At 44.6% G+C, this 20,698-nt stretch overlaps 1 protein-coding gene across 2 annotated transcripts; it reads left to right on the top strand.

The window, feature by feature from the left end:
• The first annotated feature begins 2,106 nt into the window (after window positions 1-2,106).
• Window positions 2,107-18,907, top strand: Mettl2a (methyltransferase 2A, tRNA N3-cytidine). 2 transcript variants are annotated; one of them, XM_021645576.2, is made up of 9 exons: window positions 2,130-2,299; window positions 2,456-2,547; window positions 4,248-4,582; window positions 6,002-6,051; window positions 8,319-8,379; window positions 9,184-9,323; window positions 11,139-11,245; window positions 14,906-14,971; window positions 16,134-18,907. In XM_021645576.2, the coding sequence occupies exons 1-9, from the start codon at window positions 2,190-2,192 to the stop codon at window positions 16,313-16,315; spliced, it is 1,143 nt and encodes a 380-aa protein (XP_021501251.1). In that variant the 5' UTR covers window positions 2,130-2,189; the 3' UTR covers window positions 16,316-18,907. The 2 variants fall into 2 exon arrangements, with proteins under 2 accessions (XP_060242542.1, XP_021501251.1); XM_060386559.1 differs by lacking the exon at window positions 16,134-18,907 and having other exon boundaries at window positions 2,107-2,299; window positions 14,906-16,125.
• Window positions 18,908-20,698: the final 1,791 nt, after the last annotated feature.

Genomic DNA, 20,698 nt, shown 5'->3' with positions numbered 1-20,698 from the left:
AGCAGAGCATTTCAGAGGCCAAGAGAAAAGCCAGATTGTATAAGTCAGCTGGGAGAGGAGTTTGAGTAGAACAGCTGAGTTGAACCAGCCTTTCAGTAAGAACAAGAAAGGGTGAACTTTAATTAATCAGAAAATCTCAGAGGCTGAAAACATTCTACACCTAAGTTAGGTTATATGGAGGCTAGAAGCTTCCATGACTCGGCCTAGATTAGCAGACAGAGGCAGTAACCCTTAGAGACAGCAACTGTAAGAGGCGAATAAAAGTTCCTTTTACATGTAGGCATCTTTATTCAGTCAATCAGGAAACATTTTGAGGCAAAGTCCACAAATGTCATTTCTGGTCAGTGATCGTCTGCTTGTGAAAGACAGCAAGCAAACCTCAGGGAGCAAAATAATGAACAAATACAAAGCACCTGACAGGAAGCAAACCGCAGGGAGTAAAATAATTAACAATCAACTACAAAGCACCTTACCATGCTCTAAGATGTTCCCAGAAGTTCAAGAGGCAACTGACACTGAAGGGCTTAGGATCCTTTAAAGGGCCAGGCACACAAAATAAACCATACATGCCAACAAAAATAAATACATTCTGTAAACTGATTTAGAGGGCTAGAGCGATGGCTCAGAGGTTAGAGCTGTTCTTGCAAGAGGACCCGAGTTTGAGTCCCAGCACCCACATCAGGCAGCTCATAACTGCCTATAATTCCAGCTCCAGGGGATCTTCCTGGATCTTCCTGAATATTCTGATAGTCCTCTGACCTACACACACAAGTAAGTAATAATTTTTTAAGAAAACTGTTTTTAAAAAACCAAAAACTCATGTTTAGAATAGTTAAAAAAAAAAAAATTGGAGATTCATGTTGTAATTCTAGCACTGGCAAAGTCAGACAAGGCAGAAGGGTCCAGTGTTTGAAGCCAGACTAGGCTACATAGTGAGACACTTACCCTTTTTCAGAGGCCATGCATTTGAAAGATACTAAGGAGGGGTTTATGGGAGGGTTACAAATGAAAAGGAGATGGAGAAAGAGCGTAATTATATTAATATCAAAAATAAATACTTAGGCAGGTATGGTGGCACACACCTTTGGTTCCTGCACTCAGAAGGCAGAGGCAGGTAGATCTCTGAGTTTGAGACAAAGTGAGTTCTGGGATAGCCATAATAAAGAAAAAGGAAAAGAAAAAAGAATTAAATATATATATATATACACATGAGAGAGAAACAACCGTAAGTTTCAAGTGGCTCACTTACCAGAACTAATATTGGAACTTCAAGTAACAGGGCAATGAGCTTTCCGCACACACACAATATTATATAGTGGGACTGTTGAGTGTGAACACTAACAGTTTTTAATGAGGAGACCAAAAAGCTCCTGAAGAACATGAAGTAAAAAATAAATATAGCTGGGTGTGATGGACAGCTTTAATCCCAGTACTTGAGGGGCAGACACAGGCAGATCTCCAGTGTGAGGCCAGCCCGATCTGCATAGAGAACTACAGACAAGCCAGAATTACATAGCCCCTGTCTCAGAAAAACAATACACCCATACACATAAAAGCAGAAAAATTCATATAAGGCTAAAAATATACAATTATAAATTATATGCCAGGAACCTACCACTGGTTTGAAAATATTAATACATAGACGTATAAGTGTGTAACATATACACTTCAAGTTTCTGTTTGAATTTACAATATTTGTATTTTGCCAATTGAGCCTGGCCTTTCAAGAAGGCGTGGTCATGACCTTTAACACGGAAGCTTCTTGCTCTCAAAACCCACGCGTGGCCTCCCCGCCGACTGTGTTCCTCCAGGGTGCTGACTTACAGCACCGCGGTGAATCTGGTACCCACGTCTCTTCACAGTCTGCTAGTCAAGGCTTCTCCTGGAGGAAACCTGGGGGCCCTGCTGGGCTTCCAGCACCGAACCGGGCCCCAGGGGACGGCCTCCCACTTCCTCCTCGTGCTGCACGCCCATCAGAGTCCCCTCGCAGAGTAAGGACTCCCAGCGAGCCGTTGACTCGCTTCTTCACCAGCTGCTCAACGATCCAGCACCACGAACGCCGAGCGGCTGGCCCCGCCTCCGCCCCGCCTCCCGCTTTTCCCGCGCTGATGCCGCCACTTCCGGAAAAGAGCGCAGCCCACAGGAAGTCTTCCCGTTATAGAAAAGAGGGGGCTTCCGTCTCCGGTGTCATGGCGGCCTCCTGTCCTGAAGGCGTGCCGGAGGCCCAAGATGGGAAGAGAAGGCAGTTCGGGAACCGGTTCCTGAACGACCCCACGCGCGTCTTCCACCACAACGCCTGGTAACTACCCTGTCCCACGCTCGGCTCTCGCAACCCCGGGGCGCTTCGGCAAAGCCTTGCCCGCTGGCCCTCCCGAGGAGGCGTTCCCGGGCCCGCGACTTACCCTGCCCGAAGCCGGGACGTGAGGGCCCTGAGCTGCCCATTTGGTTTTCACAGGGACAACGTGACGTGGTCAGAGGAGCAGGCCGCGGCGGCGGAGAGGAAAGTGCAGGAGAACAGTTCTCAGCTGGTGTGCCCCGAAAAGCAAGGTGCGCTCGGTGCTTTCCACAGCCCGCAGTGCGGGACACGCCTCCTGGAGGCCCGCGGAAGATGTGCGGCCACTAGGATCATTTGTTACGGGCCTGATGAAGAACTCTGGCAAAGAACCGGGTGGGGAAGGGACGGGCTAGGAGGTTTGCCTTCTAACAAAATCTTGGTGGAACTTGATCGTTCAATTATCTTAGGATAGCTTCTACAGTTTACATTCTACTGGAGAGTTTTCATTACACCTAGGTTGATGTGCTCAGATCTTAAATACTGTTGGAGGAAAGGACTATTGGATAATACATCTTTTCCTGAGGTGATGGGTCTGGAGATTTGGGACTTCTATCAAAGAAAGATGGGTGTAGCAGAATGGAGATCAGTCTGGTCAAATAAAAAGAGGCCCTTTTCGAAGACAAGAATAATTTCATTATAAAATACTCTTAAGAATACTTAAAAACTGGTTGGCACTATTTCTAAGAGGCATTTGAAAGTAAAACTAGGACTATTAAGATAATAGGCAATGGCAGAGTTTCTGTGTACGAAGGTCACAGTACTGGCCAAGCATGTACCGCCTAGGATGTAGTGGTGTAATCTCTTGGGAGGCAGAGGCAGGAGGATGAGTAGGTGAAGATCATCCCTGCTCCATAGAACTCCGATCTAGCCTGGACTACCTGAGATCTTGTCTCCAAAACAAATACATGTATGTACATATGTATTTCAGTTGCAAAATAGGCACCCTGCATTGTTTGATAAGACTAAGTAAAGCAACATAGAGTTAAAAGGGATTGAAAAATCATGTAGCTCAATATTCTCTTTTTACAGTTAAACACCGGGTTAGCCAAAGGGCAGTGGTGTATACCTATAGACTCAGCTATGGGAGGCTGAGGCAGAAGGAACACTGAATTGGAGGCCATCCTGGGCAACATAGGGTGATCTTGTCTCCAAAAAAATTAAACTTAGACCAAAGGGCCAAGGAGTGCTTTGCCTAGAGGTAAGCAGTCAGTGGTGGACTCCCATTTCTTAGATTTTTTTTCTTTCATCTTTCAAGTCGAGATCAAGCAGAAAGACAACCCACATCAGTCTCCCCAATCACTGAAACTCTTCTTACTTCTGGAAGACAGTTTCCCATTGTCCAGCTGCCCTACAGTATTCATTACTAGTCTTATGTGGCCTCCACATTCTAAAGAAGCAAGAACTTACCTTCTGAAGAGCTGCATGGATGGAAATCATTGAATTTGTACACAGACCCTGAGACATTGAGCTTGCAAATAGAAAAATTTATAGGGGAAAGCAATTAGCATAGCACAGATATCAAAAAATAATATCTGTCCCTGACAAATAGAACCTTGAAACTAAGAGTAATTAGGTTTTTACCTAAGTATGAGCATATGCATGTGGTATGGTATGCTAAGGGTTTGCTTAGTGTCACAGTTCTCCTGTAGTCGAACGCCACCCAAAGATATGGGAGGAAAATGCCTGATGGTTCTAGCAGAAGCTGGGTTCCCTGGCAATGGAAAGTGGGTAATATTAGTGTATGATAGATAGATATCAAGACAGTTACCCGAGAAGGTGTTCAGTTCTAAGGCTGTGACTTTCAAGGATACTTTGAGAGTAAAACGACATTTGGTGAAACAGGACAATTGACATTAGATACAAATAAAATATTTGAGACTGACTCTTAAATTTTTATCTTAAATATTTGCAGTTGATTATGAGGTCAATGCCCACAAATACTGGAATGACTTCTACAAAATTCATGAAAATGGGTTTTTCAAGGATAGACACTGGCTTTTTACCGAATTCCCTGAACTGGCACCTAGCCACAATCACGTGACTGATTTACCCTTGGAGAACTGTAAACACAGAAGCAGTGATGATGGACCCATCTTAACAACAGAACAGCACACGTGTTCTTGTACCAGCCACGGGTGCGAGACTCAGGTGCCTTCTGTGGAAGAGACGGTGACGCAGAAGCTCACTCACCTAGAAATCCATGCTGATGAATTCCCTGGATCCTCAGCCACCTACCGAATACTTGAGGTAACTTTTTCTAGTAATCGAGCTAGCGAAGATACCACATTTTAAGTGCAGGTAGACCAGAAAGGCTGACCCAGTGTGTCTTCTCTCAGATAAACCTGACTAGATTTGAGCCTCATTTCAGCCCAGAATCATTGCCATTTTTATTTATTATTTTGTACTTTTTTTTTTTTTTAACTGGGAAAATGCTGGGCAGGTGCTATAAGGGAAATTCACAAATAGAGTTCCACCAACTTCACTGGAAGGTGATTCTTAAACTAATAAAACTTGGAATCAAGTCCATTGCCATGGGGGTGGGGGTGAGGGGCAGTGGTGGCAGTTGAACCCAAGACTTCAAAGAGATTAGACAAGCTCTTTACCACGTAGTTAATCCCTATTACCTCCTATGAGATTCTACAGAAGCCCATGTCCTGACTAGAGTATTGGGACCCTCTTGACCTTATAGTTATAAGGAACTTTGGAGTAATATGTGCAAAATGGCTAAGATATATATATACACACACATAAATATATCTGCCCTTAGAAGGTGTTATGTGTACTTTATAAAGAATTTTAGTGTATTCTCATTTGATCTTTATTTAGCTTATTTTGTTCCTCAAAGAGGTTTATGTCTGCTTTATTGTGCACGTAAGATTTTGTTAATTATCACCAGAAAAGTTTTCACCAAATCCTGTTGTCCTTAAAAATAGGCCTAAAACAAAACACTCAGGGTCAGACTCCCCACTAAGTTTGAACCAACACCAACTATTTGCTCGTGTTGAACTGAACTACCATCTTGCCTCCCAGATGGTTTCTGCTGGCCATAGAGGTCACAGAGACCCTGCACTCTATCTTTCTAACCATGGTATAGTGTAACTCTTTAGGAAAATAGTGTATCGATAGGGCCTTCTGCTAGAACTAAGAAAGTGCAAGTAGCACATGCCCTTTCTTCAGACTACCTCTCTTCCACTGCTGAAAGCCAGTGTTCTTGCCTCTTTAATTAGAGTCCACAAGGGGTCTGTGAATGCCATGGGTCCTGTTTAGTTTGGGTCACTATACCTTTCCTAGTACAATTCTTGCTTTTTTGGTTTTTTGAGACAGGGTTTCTCTGTGTAGCCTTAGCTGTCCTGAACTCATTTTGTAGACCATGGTAGCCTTGAACACACAGAGATGCACCTGCCTCTGCCTCTCTAGTGCTGGGATTACAGGCGTGCTCCACCACACCCAGCTACCCTAGTACATTACAGGCGTGATAGTGCCTATAGTCCTGGCACTCAGGAGTCTGAGGCTGGAAAACCATAAATCATACATCATCCTGGACTCTGTTAAGGAATTAAAAAAAAAAAAAAAAAGAGGAGAAGGGGGAGGAAAAAAATGAGAAAGGGGGTGGGAAAAGAGGGTTAGTCAATAACTTCTGGAACTAATGGCTTGTGTTTGTTGCAGGTTGGTTGTGGTGTAGGAAACACAGTCTTTCCAATTTTACAAACTAACAAGTAAGTATGTTGTCAGGTTTACGAGAGAGCAAAGAGAAAAGATGAGAGTTTGCTCCTAGAAACATGAGTTATTAGGGATTTAGATACTCATTTAGGAGTGGCTTTAGTTTAATGTTAAGGAAGTTAGAGATGACACCAGCTACAGTGCTAATACGCAATGCCTCCTCTGAGATGCCTAAAGTATCTTGATGTTCTATTTCTCTTGTGAGCTCTGCGAGGACATTGTTAGGTTAACTCTTACCCACACACCACCAAGGTCAAGGTGGGACAGCTAGCCTATGTGAAGGTGTCTCCAAGCCCCCTAAAAATCTGCTTCTGTGCGCTTGCACACGCAGCACTGTGACAGCACGAGTGTGAGGTAGTAGTAGCCAGATCTCCTGCACTTGAAATCATTCAGTTCCATTCCAGCATTGTCTCTTTGAGGTTAGCATCAAATCCCACAGATTAAAGGCTTAGTCTTATAAGACTTCTCCCACTTGAGAATCTAGCTGCAAACACAGGCCCCCACACTTCCAGTGTGCTGTAAGTCAAGAAAGTCCACAGTTCTCTCCTAGATTGGCTAGTTTTGCTGTTCATTATCAGGGCTGTTGTAAGGATGCAGAGAGAAATAGCCAGGTGAGGAGATACAGGGCGATGTCTAAAGTCTCTGTGCTCGGGTTCATTCCATCTTCCCTTCCCAGCCCCTTTCCATGAGGCTGGTGAGGAGACTAAAAGTGGGAACTCTGCATCTCCTTGTAGCCACACTTCTGCCATTCAGGAAACCCTTAGAATTTAGGAGCCTTGCCTGGAGACACTGTATTTTTGTTTCTCATCACATCTATTTTCCTTTTTTTTTTTTTTTAATACTTATTATTTATACATTATTCTGCCTGCATGTACATCTACATGGCAGAAAAGGGCACAAGATCCCATTATAGATGGCTGTGAGCCACTATGTGGTTGCTAGAAATTGAACCCAGGACCTTTGGTAGAACAGCCAGTGCTCTTAACCTCTGAGCCATCTCTCCAGCCCATCACATCTATTTTCAAGGCATCTTTGGAAATGACATTCTAATTTCCAATGCTACAGGTAACCCATTGCTCCTCAAAGGTTCCATCTAAATATTTTTCCAGGTTACCCCGCAGTGTTTAGTCACATTTAGTAACACATTAGCCTCATTCAAAACACTTATTTCTGGGGGCTGGAGAGATGGCTCAAAGGTTAAGAGGACTGCTTGCCCTTCCAGAGGTCCTGAGTTTAATCCCCAGCAACCACTTGGTAGCTCACAAGCATCTATAATGAGCTCTCATGCCCTCTTCTAGTGATAAGGTGTACATACAGGCAAAACATTGTATGCATAATAAAATAAATAAATCTTTAAACAAAAACAGCTCTTATTTCAGGCTGGGAGTGATTATACACACCTTTAATCCCATCAAAGGCAAGCAGATGTATGAGTCAACCTGGTCCACCTAGTAAGACCATACCTGCACGGTGGCCAGGGAAGAAGGGTCCTTACCGCCACCTGAGTTCAATTCCCAGAACATAGTGGAAGGAGAGAACTGACTCCCGTAAGTTATCAGCTGACCTCATACACACAGACACACAATGTAAATAAATGTATTTTTTACAGTTTTTTATTGGGCTGGGATGTTGCTCAGTTGATGAAATGCTTTCCCAGCATTCATGAAGCTCTGGGTTCACTTGGCATCTCTATAACTGAGCATGGGGCATACAACTGGAACCCAGTACTCAAGAGATAGAGTGGGAGGATCATAAGTTCAAGGTCATCCTTGGCTGTATAACAAGTTCAAGGCAAATCTGGGATAAGGAGATCAGAAACAAAAAGGTCAAAAAGCTTATTAGAGAATCTGGCAAGTCTTGTAGTATGTCACATTCTCAGTAATTCGCTTCAAACAGAGTGTCTTAACCTCTCAAGAATTATACGGGTCTTCATGATTGTACAGCAAGCACCCATAGCCACCGTGACTGCCTTTTATGTAAGATAACTAGAACCCATTTGCTGATGTAACGCTTGCTTAGAAATGACAGGGTTTCCTACTGATGGTTTGATAAACTTAATATTAACCATGTCTGCATGACCTAAGAAAAGATAAAGACCACAGAGTGCTGGACGTTGCCGCTAATAGGTCCAGTTTATCTGGATAAGTGGTATTTGTTGTTGACCTTGCTACTCTACAAAGAGAACGTGCATAATCCATTTTGTCTCCTGATTGTATTGTGTTTTGTTTTTTGTTTTTTGTTTTTTTTTTTCTGCCTATTTCAGTAACCCAAACCTCTTCGTGTACTGTTGTGATTTTTCTGCCACAGCTATTGAACTGGTCAAGGTGAGTACAGTGGCTCCTATGATCTCCACTGACTAAAGGAACAGAAGGTCTCCTAAAACTCAAGTTCACCGGCAGGGTGCAGTGACACAGGCTTTTAATCCCAGCATTCCGGGAGGCAGAGGCAGGCAGATCTCTGAGTAGAAGGCCAGCCTGGTCTACAAAGCAGGTCCAAAGCTACACAGAGAAACCCTGTCTCAAAAAACCAACCAAACAAAAAAATTCAAGTTCACTAACTCTATTATTGTGACCTGAAAGTTTGGAAAGTTAGTGAAGCTGGAATACAGAGCCAGGCAATAATTCTTCAGACTTTAAAATTAGGTATGTGAGTGAGTGTCAGCAGCATCAGAGGCTTGGATTTTGTGGGCTGTCTTTACAGGCAGTTGTAAGCTGCCTGATGTGACTGCTGGGATGCAAACTCAAGTCCTCTGCAGTAGCAATATGCTGTGCTCTTAACTATGGAGCCATTTCCAAACATTTTTGTTGTTAGGTTTTGTTTTTAGTGGGTGTTTGTTTTGGTTTGTTTTGGTTTTTGTTATTTTTTGAGACATGGCCTCATGCACCTAATAATGACCTTGAACTTGCTATGTTCTGATCTTTCTGCCTTCACTTCGAAAGTGCTAGAATATCAGGTATGCACCATGACTAATTCTGATTCTTACCATCTGGGTGTGCATGGAAAACTTAGGGTGACTGGAAGTAAATCCTTTTGTTGGGAGTAACAGTGGGGGCATCTAAGGCCAGGTAAGCTTTTCTCTGCACTGTATTCACATTTTCTGACATATTTGTCTGTCCACCCATCTGCAGACAAATCCAGAATATGATCCTTCTCGCTGTCTTGCCTTTGTTCATGACTTATGTGATGAAGATCAGAGTTACCCCATGCCCAAGGATAGTCTTGATGTCGTCGTTCTTATATTTGTTCTTTCAGCAATTGTTCCAGACAAGTAAGTTCTAGGTGCTTAACTAAGATAAAGCTTTAACTGAAGACCTTAACCTCTGATTATGCCCTAAATAGCCAGGGCTTCCTTGTGTCTAATAGACGTAGGAAGCCACGCATCTGTTGTGTTGGTGTCCACCTTCTGTGTCAGACCTGAACCCTCTGCCTGCTGGCTGTGGACTGGCTGCTGCTTTCACTGTGGGGACAGTCTGTGAAGACTGTGGGCAGACCCTACTTAGTGCACTTATCATGTGCTGCCTCAGTTAAGGAGGCCATCTCGTTATTGGCCTTCTAATGCTTGAAATGAGACAAGGAAGGTTCTTAACGCCCCAAAATTTACAAACTGAACTGTCTTCTCTGATGCTTACATTTGTAAGAGAGCTGAAATGCAGCATTCCATAAAGTCAGGTTGACATAAAAGGGAACTCAAAGGCTGGGTGTAGCGGTGCTCACCTTTATTCCCAGCACTCTGGAGGCAGAGGAAGGAGCATCTCTATGAATTTTAGGCCAGCCTCGTCTATCTAGAGAATTCTAGGACAGACAGGGCTGTTACAGAGAAACCCTGCCTTGAGCAGGGAACAGGTGGAACAATTCAGGTGCTCCACTGGGGAAGATACCCCTTTTAGGGTCTGGAGAGATGTTTCAGTGGTTAAGAGCACTGGCTGCTCTTAAAAAGCACTGAAGTTGGTTTTTAGCATTCACAGCCAACTATAACTCAGGTCCAAGGGATCCAACATCCCTTCCTGGCCTCCATGGGCACTGTATACACATTGTGTGTGTGTGTAAACACGTATGTACATAAAACAAGTTTTTTTAAAGATACTATTTTAAAACTTCATATAGGGTCAACAAGATGGCTCAGCGGGTAAAAAAAACTTCTGTAACATATTTTTTAAGTTCATGTGCAGATATCTGGTGATGGAGCTCAGTAGTAGAGCATGTGTTTAGCATGAGTGCCTGAGGGTATGGCTTGGTGGTAGCATGTGCTTCACATGCACAGAGTTTAGGGTTCAGTCCCTAAACCAGGAAGACAAAAGAAGGAAGCATGGTGCCTTGCCCTGTGGTCTCAGTGATACAGGGACCTGAGGCTGAGTCCGCCCTGAAGTTCAAGGGCACCTTGGGCAACAGAGCAAGAGGCTAGCTCCAAAAGCAGAGTACCTATGGGCACCAGGCCACTGTAACCCCATGAAGTCAACTCACATATAAAGATGGTGAGATTCAGGCACCATTCGCTGATACTGAGAAGCCTTTACCACAGCCTAACTGAGCTAGCCCACTTTTCCTCTAGATTAGCAAGGAAGTTCTCTGGCATCATAGGAGTATGTAAGGCTTTGAAAAGGTGCTATAAATACTTAATCCTGTGCCAAACTTTTAGAGAATGCTACATGAGCATCTACTTATGAAGAAAAAAAGGTTATTTTGGCTTGTGTTTCCAGGGCCCCCACATCCTTCCTGGTGACCTTAAGGTCCCACCATTTGAGTTCCTACCACCTTTTAGTAGTTCCAAGAAGAGGCCATGCTTTTGACATGGGGTCCTCTGAGAAAAAGCACAGTAGTAACAAATGAGAAGCTCTCCTGGTGGTGCTCATTTGCCTGTTGCTTATAGCACCATGTAAGCTGGGAGGCTTTTGTTTTTTGTTTTGAGACAGGGTTTCTCTGTGTAGCCATGGCTGTGCTGGACTCACTTTGTAGACTAGGCTGGCCTCGAACTCCTTTAGTGTTGCTGTGAGAGTTAGGAAGTCTGTTGTGTTGGGGTTTGTGCTGTTGGAGAGGGAAGTCCATCCCTAAGGAGACTTATGCGTGGCTCCCTGCTGCCCTGCAGGATGCAGAAAGCCATCAACAGGCTGAGCGGACTCCTGAAGCCTGGAGGGGTGATGCTTCTTCGAGACTATGGCCGATATGACATGGCTCAGCTTCGGTTTAAGAAAGGTATGTGAGGGTCTGGAGAGATGAATCATGGTTAAGATTACTTGCTGTCCTTGGAGAAAACCCAAATTTGGTTTCCAGCAGAGACATGGCAGGTCTCAACTCTATGTAACTCCAGTTCCAGAGGATCTGGTGGCCTCTTCTGGCCTTAGTTAGCAGTCACTGGGCATTCATGTCATACAGAGACATACATGTAAACAAAATACAAAATAAAATGTTTTAAAATATATAAAACATGGCCAGCCATGATGGCATATGATTAGTGTCAGCACTCAGGAGACATTGGCAGGAAGATCACTGTGACTTCAAGTCAAGCTTGATGGTTTCCATAGTAAGTTCCAGGTCAGCCAGGACTACACAGTACATGTTCTCTACAAAAATTAAAGTGCGTGTAGAGAAAATTTGGGGCTCAGGTACAATAGCTCATTTGGTAGAGTGTATCTTGGTTAGGGTTACTGTCGACATGGTGAAACACCGTGACCAAAAGCAACATGGGGAAGAGAAGGTTTTTTGGCTTATACTTGTACATTGTAGCCCATCACTGAAAGAAGGCAGGACAGGGAACTGGAGGCAGGGGCTAATGTGGAGTCCATGGAGGAGGGCTGCTTACTGGTGTGCTCCGCCTATTTCCTTACAGAGCCTAGGACTGCCAACTAGCCCAGGGATAGCACCACCCACAGTGGGCTGCCCTCCCACACGCACAGGCTTGCCCAGAGCCTGGTTTGTTGTTTTGTTTGGTTTTGTTTTGTTTTTGTTTGGTTTGGTTTTTACAAAACAAGGTTTCTCAATGTAGCCTTGGCTGTCATGAAACTCACTGGACTAGGCCAGCCTTTTGAGACTCACAGAGCCTGCCTCTGCCTCCTGAGCCCTGGAATTAAGGTGTGCACCACCACACCTGGTTTGCCTCAAGCCTGATGGTAATAGAGGCAGTTTCTTAAGACTCCCTCCTCTTTATATGTCTATAGCTTGTGTCAAACTGACATAAAACTCACCAGCCCAAGTGCCTATTTAGATACATAAACCCCTGGTTTTGATCCCTCAAATGGCATAAAACTAGGTGTGTTATACACCTGTAATCCCAGTGCTTAGGAGGTAGAGGAAGGAGGGTCAGTAGTTGAAGGTCATCATCAGATATATAGTAAGCCACTCAGGGCTACATGGGACCCTATCTCAAATAATTTATTTTCCAAAGGGATTTTGCCACTTTAATAAAAAGTGAGTTTGTCAGCTAGACTAGACATATACTTAATATTGGCAATAGAAAGATAAGGGTTTTGTTTGGTTGGTTGGTTGGTTGGTATTATGTCTTAAACAGAAGGGCTGGAGAGATGGCTTAGCAGAGGAAGAACGCTTTTTCTTGCAGAGGATCTGGGCTTGGTCCCCAGCAGTTAGAGTAGCTTAGATGCCCTCTTCTCACCTTCACAGGTACCTGAGATGCATGTGCTACCCATACATACAGTCAGGCACACACTTACGCACATAATAAACATTCTTTGTAAAACATGAAAAAGGACTGGAGAATTGGCTTCTCTTCCAGAGGACCCAGGTTTGATTCCAAGCATCCACATTGTGGCTAACACCTATCCATAACTCTAGATCTGATGCCCACTACTGTCCCCCAAGGGCACTGTATGTACACTGTACAGACACACATGCAGGCAAAACACCCATACACATAAAAAAAATAAAAAAACACTTTAAAAGAAAAACGTAAACAGAGAACAAAGGCAAGTTCAAGGACATAATCGGATTTAGCAGTACGTGTCTATAAGCCCAGCATTTGGACAGCTAAGAGACAGTCTTTTTGAGTTCTAGGCCTTAGCAGAGGGTTAGGTTTCCTTGAAAACTAAGAGGTCAGGTACATAGCTCAGTGGCAGAATGGTTGCCTGCTCTGCTGGAGCCCTTGTTTCCTGGGACTACAGGAATGTTTTAGCTTGGCTGAGGCCTGGGAGTTTGGCTCAATAGAGCACGTCCTAGCATGTGCAGTGCCCTGAGCACCAAAAGTCAAGGCAGGTAGGCAGGTAGCAGGCAGTAGGGTGAGAAGACATTTCCAGTGTTCTTCAGCAGATAAAGTCTTGATATCTGTGTTTGTCAAGGGTCTGTCATGAACTTGATAAGGAAAGATCCAGGACCCACCCAAAAAAACGAACAGTTCACAGAAGAGCATATTTAAATGACCAACAAACAAAAGTTCAAGGAAATAAAAGTAAAGTGATAATCCTTTCTACCCTTTTGCTGCCCAGTTCAAGAAAAGAGCAAGATGCCTTTCTTTGAGATAAAAATACAAATTTCTGTGGCTTTTTAAAAGCACCCTAATGTTTGTTCAGTTCATCAGTCTCTGAAGAAGCCCTGCCAGCATAAAGTAGAAAAAACAAAACTGGGTGTTAGGGATTTAGCTTAGTGGTAGAGCGCTGGCTAGGCAAGCCCTGGGTTTGGTCCTCTGCTCTGGGGAAAAAAAAGAATAAACAAAACTGGCAGTTGGATGCCTGTGGATGGGGGATCAAAGGCCCACCACTGGTTTTGGAGAGGTTTGTGCTCTGTCTTACTGGGTGAGAAAATTAATGTGAAGATGATCATTTTAAGCCTGATCATTTGAGTAAAAGTTCACTGGGAAGAAATAAGCGTCGTCATATGTAGACTGTTAGGAGCATGTAGGAGGATTGTGTACAGGTTGTGAGACTGGAGGGATGAGCAGAAGGAAGGGTTGTCCACATGAAAACAGCATGAATTCTCACAGATGTGTGTTTGTGGAGTAGAGGTGAGCATGGGCGTTAATCACTGTAGTTACATTGGTTCTTGTTTTTCCTTTAGCAGACTTTGTGGGCTGAGTGTGGTGGTGCAGCCTAGAACTCAGCTAGAACCACACATGTTATCTCATACTGAAGTTAGGTTTTCCCATGGTGCTGCTCCTCACTGAATGCTGTTCCTCTGTAGGAAACTGCAAGTTCCTTTCAAGTATTATGTGTCAGCAAAGTGCAGTTGTCATTTTTGAATGCCATTTGCTGGGGAGGGTACTTGGGTGAGATAGGGTTCCCTCAGCATCATAGATGGCCTGAAACTCAGTGTCAGTGAGCCTCCTATGTATCAGGATTATAAATAAGTATGAGACACCACTTGTTAAGTGATGAAACTCAAAGTATTTTAGGGATTGGGGAGAGGTCTCAGCTGTGACCTTACTGCTGAGACTTACTGCTCTTGCATAGGACCTGGGTTCAGTTCCCAGACACACATCAGACAGTTCACAGCTTCCTGAACTTCCATCACTCTATGGGTGCATAAGCTCATTCAGGCACAAGTTCGGACACAGAAGCTTAAAAATAATAAATCTTTTGGTTTTCAAGGTACGGTTTCTCTGTGGAGCTCTGGTTGTCTTGGAACTCGCTCTGTAGACCAGGCTGGCCTTGAACTCACAGAAATCCACCTGCCTCTGCCTCCCAGGTGCTGGAATTACAGGTGTGCACCACCACACCTAGCAGCCCTTTTCTTTCTTTCTTTCTTTCTTTTTTTTTTTTTTAAGTATTAGTGTATCTATTTTGTTTTGTTTCTTAAGTATATTAACATATCTGCTTCTCTTTTGTTTCTTTGTGTGTGTGTTTTTTTGTTTTTTGGTTTTTTTTTTTTGGTTTGGGGGTTTTTGGGGTTTTTTTGGTCATGTACCTGCAGGTCAGTGTTTGTCTGGAAATTTCTATGTGAGAGGTGATGGCACCAGAGTCTACTTCTTCACACAAGGTATGAAAAAGATGATCCTTATCAGTGCCAAAGGCAATGTCTGCCAGATCTGTTTGACAGTTGCCTGCTCTTTCTTAACCCACCCGGTCCTCCTGCCTTTCTAAAGAGTTTGCCTCCCATACGATGCCCTTTTGTTGTTGTTGTTGTTGTTGTTGTTGTTGTTGTAGTTGTTGTAGACAGGGTTTCTCCGTGTAGCTCTGGCTCTCCTGGCACTCATTCCGTAGACCAGGCTGGCCTTGAACTCATAGAGGTCTGCCTGTCTCTGCCTCCCAAATGCTATGATTAAAGGTGTGTGCCACCACTACCTGGCTGTACAATATGTTTTAAGCTTTGGTTTTTGGGTTTTTCTGTTGTTGTTTTGTTTTTAATGTGTTTGAATGTTTGCCTGTATATTTGTGTAACATGAGCATGACTGATGCCCTCAGGGGCCAAAGGAGTGTGTTGGTGGCCCTGGAGAAGCCAGAGGAGTGTGTTGGTGACCCTGGAGGTAGAGTTGCAGATGGTTCTGAGCCATCATGTGGGTGTTGAGAATCAAACCTGGGTCCACTGGAAGAACAGCTAGTGTTCTTTACTGCGGAGCCATCTTTCCATTCCCACATTTGTTTGTGGATCCTTTAATAGCTTTTTAAAAACTGAACTTATAGAAATATGGTGTTAATAACCAATCAGTAATAATTGGGGAGTAGTTTTTACACAACATTGAGAACAGAGATTCTTCATAGAAATGACAATGTTCACGACCAGTCTGTAACCAGATCTCAAGGCACAAAAATCAGCATCTGAATACACAGTGCACAGAAACATCCTCCCAACACAGCTATATAATGAAAGGAATATAATCCCAACACTGGAAAAGCAGAGACAAGAGGATCCCTGGGTCTTGCTAGCAAGGCATTCTAACCTACTTTGTTTCCAGGCCATTGAGGAGCCAAGAAAAAAAAAAAAAAACTCCCCATTGTAGGCCTGGAGGTGGGGAGGTTGGTGCCCAAACCTGGACCTGTCATTGCCAAACTGTCACTATATGAGTAAGTAGCCAAGGCTGCTAAAGGCCTCCTAAACATGGTGACAGCAAATGTCTCCAGATTCAGTTAACATGAAGAGTCATCAGCAAACTGCCCTTTCTCCAGAGGAGCGTCTGTAAACATCTGCTCTTCCTCACCAGGGGAGCTGGATGCGCTCTTCACGGCTGCAGGCCTGGAGAAGTCTCAGAACCTGGTGGATCGCCGCTTGCAGGTCAACCGAGGGAAACAGCTGACCATGTACCGCGTCTGGATTCAGTGCAAATACAGGAAGCCCCTCGTGCCCAGTGCCAGCCAAGATGTGCCTGCTCCCCACACAACATAAGCTCTTTGTGTTCAGGGCTTTCTAAGAAGATACCTGTGAGGGTGGCTTGTTGATGTTGGACAGCCTGGGAATCCAAGTAGCTCAGATACTGAGCCTAGGAACAATTACTTTCTAATATTAATAATTGTGGCTTTTGGCTGGGCATGGTGGTTCATGCCTTTAATTCCATTAAGGGAGGCAGAGGCAAGCAGACCTCTAAGTTTGAGGCCAGCCTGGTCTACAGAGTGTGTTCTACGATAGCCGGGACTACACAGAGAAACTCTGTCTCCACAAGCAAACAGAAAACAGTTGTGGTTTTTATTTGGGAAGGCTGTTGACTTACACTTTCTCAAGTTCATTTCTTTATTATTGTTTAGTGGGGGCGAGGCCATGATGAACGTGTGGAGTCCAGAGGACAACTTGCAGGAGTCACTTCTCTGCTACATGTCTGTCCTGGAATTCAAACTCAGGCTTGCCAGCAAACACTCTTGAGCTTTTCACTAGCCCTCAAATTTTAAAGACTAGAATTTTATATACAGAAAAACTCACTGTGTCTAAAATGACCTTGAACTTCAGATACTCCTGCCTTCACATCTCTGGGTGGTGGTGGCCCACACTTTTAATCCTGCCAGAAGCAGCGGATCTCTGAGTTCAAGACCAGCCTGGTCTACAGAGTGAGTTCTATGACAGCCAGAGAAACCCTGTCTCAAAGGGGGAAAAAAAAGAAAGAAAATCTATACAAGCACATTTGTTCTGGGAGTTAAGGATTTAAAACCAAGACTGACCAAGTGTGATTGCTCACAGGAGTAATCCCTGCAGGGCAAAGCTGAGGCCTGAAGGATTCCTGTAAGATCAAGTCTAGCCTGGACTGCAGTGTGAAACTCTCGGAAGGATTTCAAATATGGCTCAGCAGTAGAGCACAAGTGCTGGAGCCCAAGACATGGTATTCTATAACTCTAATCCTAGCACGGGGGAATCTGAGATAGGAGAATTGCCTTAAGTTCAAGGCCAGCTCAGGCTATATAGTGAAAGACTGCCTCAGCTCTCCCGCCTCCCATGTGATAGTATTGTATTAATACACAGGTGTCATGTGACTGTAGAATGCATTACAAGTTTTTGGAAACTCCAGTTTCTGTCGTAATTGATACATAAGGACTGCCGAGTCATAGGGGAAGAAGCAACATGAGAAGTATCTGTTGTAGGATGTTTTGCTTAGAATTTCAAAATGCTTAGTGTGGTAGTGCGCATGAGTAGTCCCAGCACGCAAAGGGCTGATGCGGGAAGATCTGTTCAGTGCCAGCCTGGCTGTGTGGGAAGACCCTGTCTCAAAAAGTATCTTAATTTTGGTAAGTAATTACTTCTAGGCTCTTGAAATCTAGGTTCCCTTTATGCACTTCACTTCCATACCGTGTCTAAGGAATTTTTAGAAATCCTTCACTTTTAGCAAAATTGTCTCCTTTTCATTGTGCCCTTAAATATTTGCTTCAATAGCAAATGGAGAAAACATGGTCATCTCACTTCACTTTGAATGTGGTCGCCATACACGTAGAGTTACACATTTTCATCTTCCTTTACAATCGTGCATGCAGCGATGGGATATGTTCTTAATTTCAGCAGATAAGGGATTTTCAGTTCTTCATTCCAGATTTTCAGTGTTCCCATAATTGACACATAATTAAATGATGTGCCTCTAAGACAGGCATCTTTCCAGTTACCTAAATGTTTGGAAAATGGGGGTTCTTTCTTTCCATAAGGAAAAAAAAAAAGGCTTAAGAGCAGGCTGAGTGTAGTGGTGCACACCTGTTGTTCCAGCATTTGGGAAGCGGAGGCAGGAGTGTTAGGCCATTCCAAACTTACAGAAAAGTTTAGTGTAAGAGCACTGCAGTGGCCAGGCATGGTGCCACAGGCTCATAATCCCAACAACCCCTTTCTAAAAGCCAAGGAGGGGGATTGCCTCCTGGGCTACTGAGGGAGTTCAAGGCTAGCTGAACAAACTAGCCCCTCTCAAACATCTGATGACATAAGTCAGCGCTAGAGTGCTGGGTATTTGCTAAGCCATACGTTCAGTCCCCAGTACCTCGTCAAATAAAGTTTCCTGTAATACATGAGGGCAGGTCACAAGGGGAGATCTTCCAGCCCTGTGTATTTTAATGTATAATTTGTTCAACTGGAAACACCTCCTTTACCACAAATACGTCTCTCACGGGTAGAACATGGTGACATTCCGACCATCCGCACACCATGCAAGCCTTTCTGATGTCCTCATCACACAAAAGCGCCGTGTGCAGCTGCATCATTACTATGTTTAGGTCACCCAGAGCCTGTAACACGTCGTGCTCCCTCCCTTAACCTTGACATCCTAAGAATGCATTTGTAAGTTGCCAGGCCAGCTTCATTCGTGTTCCTGTGGGCAGGAACAGAAGTGATGGGTACCTTTTAATACCTCCATTACGGGGGCTGGAAAGAAGGTGCAGCAGGTTCCTTGTAGGCAGCACCTGCTGCCAAGCATGACAGCCTGAGTTCACTTCCCCAGGCCCCACATGGTGGAGGGAGAGAACCAATGTGTGCCCGCAGGCATACACACAAAGTAATAAATTATTTTTTTAACCTTTACTTTGGGTTGTGTGCTTACTTGAAATGGTGTTTGGTAGGTCCTTGTACTGTTATCTCTAAGTAGGGCGTGAGGGCAACCCTGCCTGTGCCAGCTGTCACCCCATTGCTCACCAGCTAAGAGGTGTCCGCTTCCTCCTTTCCCATCAGAGAGAACAGCCTTCCTCAGATAGAGGAAGACTGGTCTTCGGCTCCCTGCTGGAATCTCCAAACTCTGGTCATCAAGTATTGGGGAGGGGAGTGCTTGTCACGTGTGCCCTCATCACACATTTTCCATGGGCTCTGTATCCAAAGGGTTTCAGCCGAGTCCTTCTCATAGTGCCAAATGAGCATGTGGCTTATACATTTGTACATGTATATACATACATGTGTACACACACATGATGAAGCCAGAGGCTGGCATCTTTATAACACCTTCCACTTTTATTTTTTGTAGACAGTTTAAACCTGCCATTTCAGCTAGATGGCTGGCTAGTGAGCCCTAGAGGGCCTCCTGTCAGCACTTCCCCTGCTGGCACTGGGATTGCAACAGGCTGCGCCACTGCTCTTCCCTGCTGGTCTGAGTACTTCGCTGGCTGAGCTGTCTTCCCCTACATATACTATAGCAGTCTCTAGCCTCCGGCCCCCACTCCCCTCCAGCGGAAGGAATGGCTCTCGTGTGTGGTTTTTTGTTTGATTGCTTCTGTTGGTTTTGTCTGTTTAAGGCAAAGTCTCATGTATCCCAGGGCGGCATCAAATTCAGTGTGTAGCTGAGGATGGCTTGAACAACTGATCCTCCTGCCTCTACCCCTTGAGTGATAGGACTCACACCCACTGCCTGCCGTTTGGGCTCGTGCATGTTACTGACGCACTACCTCCTGGGCTGTATCCTTGGTCCTTGGAGAAGAGCTGTTCTACTTTGGAAGCAGGGGGAAGAGAGGGTCGTTTTTAAATTTTCTTTTACTTTTAGCCATGTGTGTCCGTCCTTGTGTGGGCATATACACGAGTGCCTGTGGAAGCCAGAGGTGAGGTGTTCCCACCGGAAACGGGCTAAGGACCAACTCAGGTCTGCAAGAACAGTACTTGCTCTAGTCCTGGGCTAATTCAATTATGATCCATTTCTGTTTATTATTTGGGTTTTGGTTTTTACTTGGTTTCTGTTTGGGGTTCTTTACCGGGGGAGGGCCAGGTTGAGAGAAACTGTGTAGTCTAGGCTAGCCTCTAACTCAGTATCTCTGTCTCAGGCTCCAGAGCGCTGACATGATAGATGCACACCGCTATACCCAGCTTCAGCTAGGCTGTAGCCTTCAGTGGTGAGTCAGATGTGAGCATTGTATAGGCTGATCCAGGAGGGCTTCGGCAGGTTCAAGGCCAGCCCGAATATACAGCCAAAACCAGCCTGAGAAATTTAGTGAAGCCCTGTCTCTTAGTATAAAGAGGGCTAAAGATGTAGAGCTCAGGCCAGGCAGTGGTGGTGTACGCCTTCAATCCCAGCAGAGGCAGCCTGGTTTCTGTGAGTTGGCGGCCAAGCCTGGTCTACAGAGCGAGTTCCAGGACACACAGAACTACACAGAGAAACCCTGTCTTGAACCACCACTCCCCCCTCCCAGAAAAAAAGATACAGCTCAATGGTACAAAACTTGCCTAATGGTTGAGAACCCAGGCTCAGTCCCCATTATAAAAAGTTCAAAATGTTAAGTTTTCGGGAAGCCAATTTGAAGCTTGGTGTGGTAGTGTGAACCTGTAACTCCAGCATCAAGGTGCTGAGGAAGATAGTAAGCCTGTGGCCTTCTCCAAAGCTGTCCTCCAGCCACA

Source organism: Meriones unguiculatus, chromosome 7 (genome assembly GCF_030254825.1).
Source record: "Meriones unguiculatus strain TT.TT164.6M chromosome 7, Bangor_MerUng_6.1, whole genome shotgun sequence".
Classification (NCBI taxonomy): domain Eukaryota; kingdom Metazoa; phylum Chordata; class Mammalia; order Rodentia; family Muridae; genus Meriones; species Meriones unguiculatus.
Note: the sequence above shows the minus strand (reverse complement) of the source record. Positions and strands in the feature narration are given on the sequence as shown.

Coding starts and splice junctions, on each gene's coding strand:
- Mettl2a (XM_060386559.1), top strand. CDS start 2,109: ATGCCGCCACTTCCGGAAAAGAGCGCAGCCCACAGGAAGTCTTCCCGT. Junction 6,052..8,318: donor CCAATTTTACAAACTAACAA/GTAAGTATGTTG, acceptor TGCCTATTTCAG/TAACCCAAACCTCTTCGTGT. Junction 8,380..9,183: donor CAGCTATTGAACTGGTCAAG/GTGAGTACAGTG, acceptor ACCCATCTGCAG/ACAAATCCAGAATATGATCC.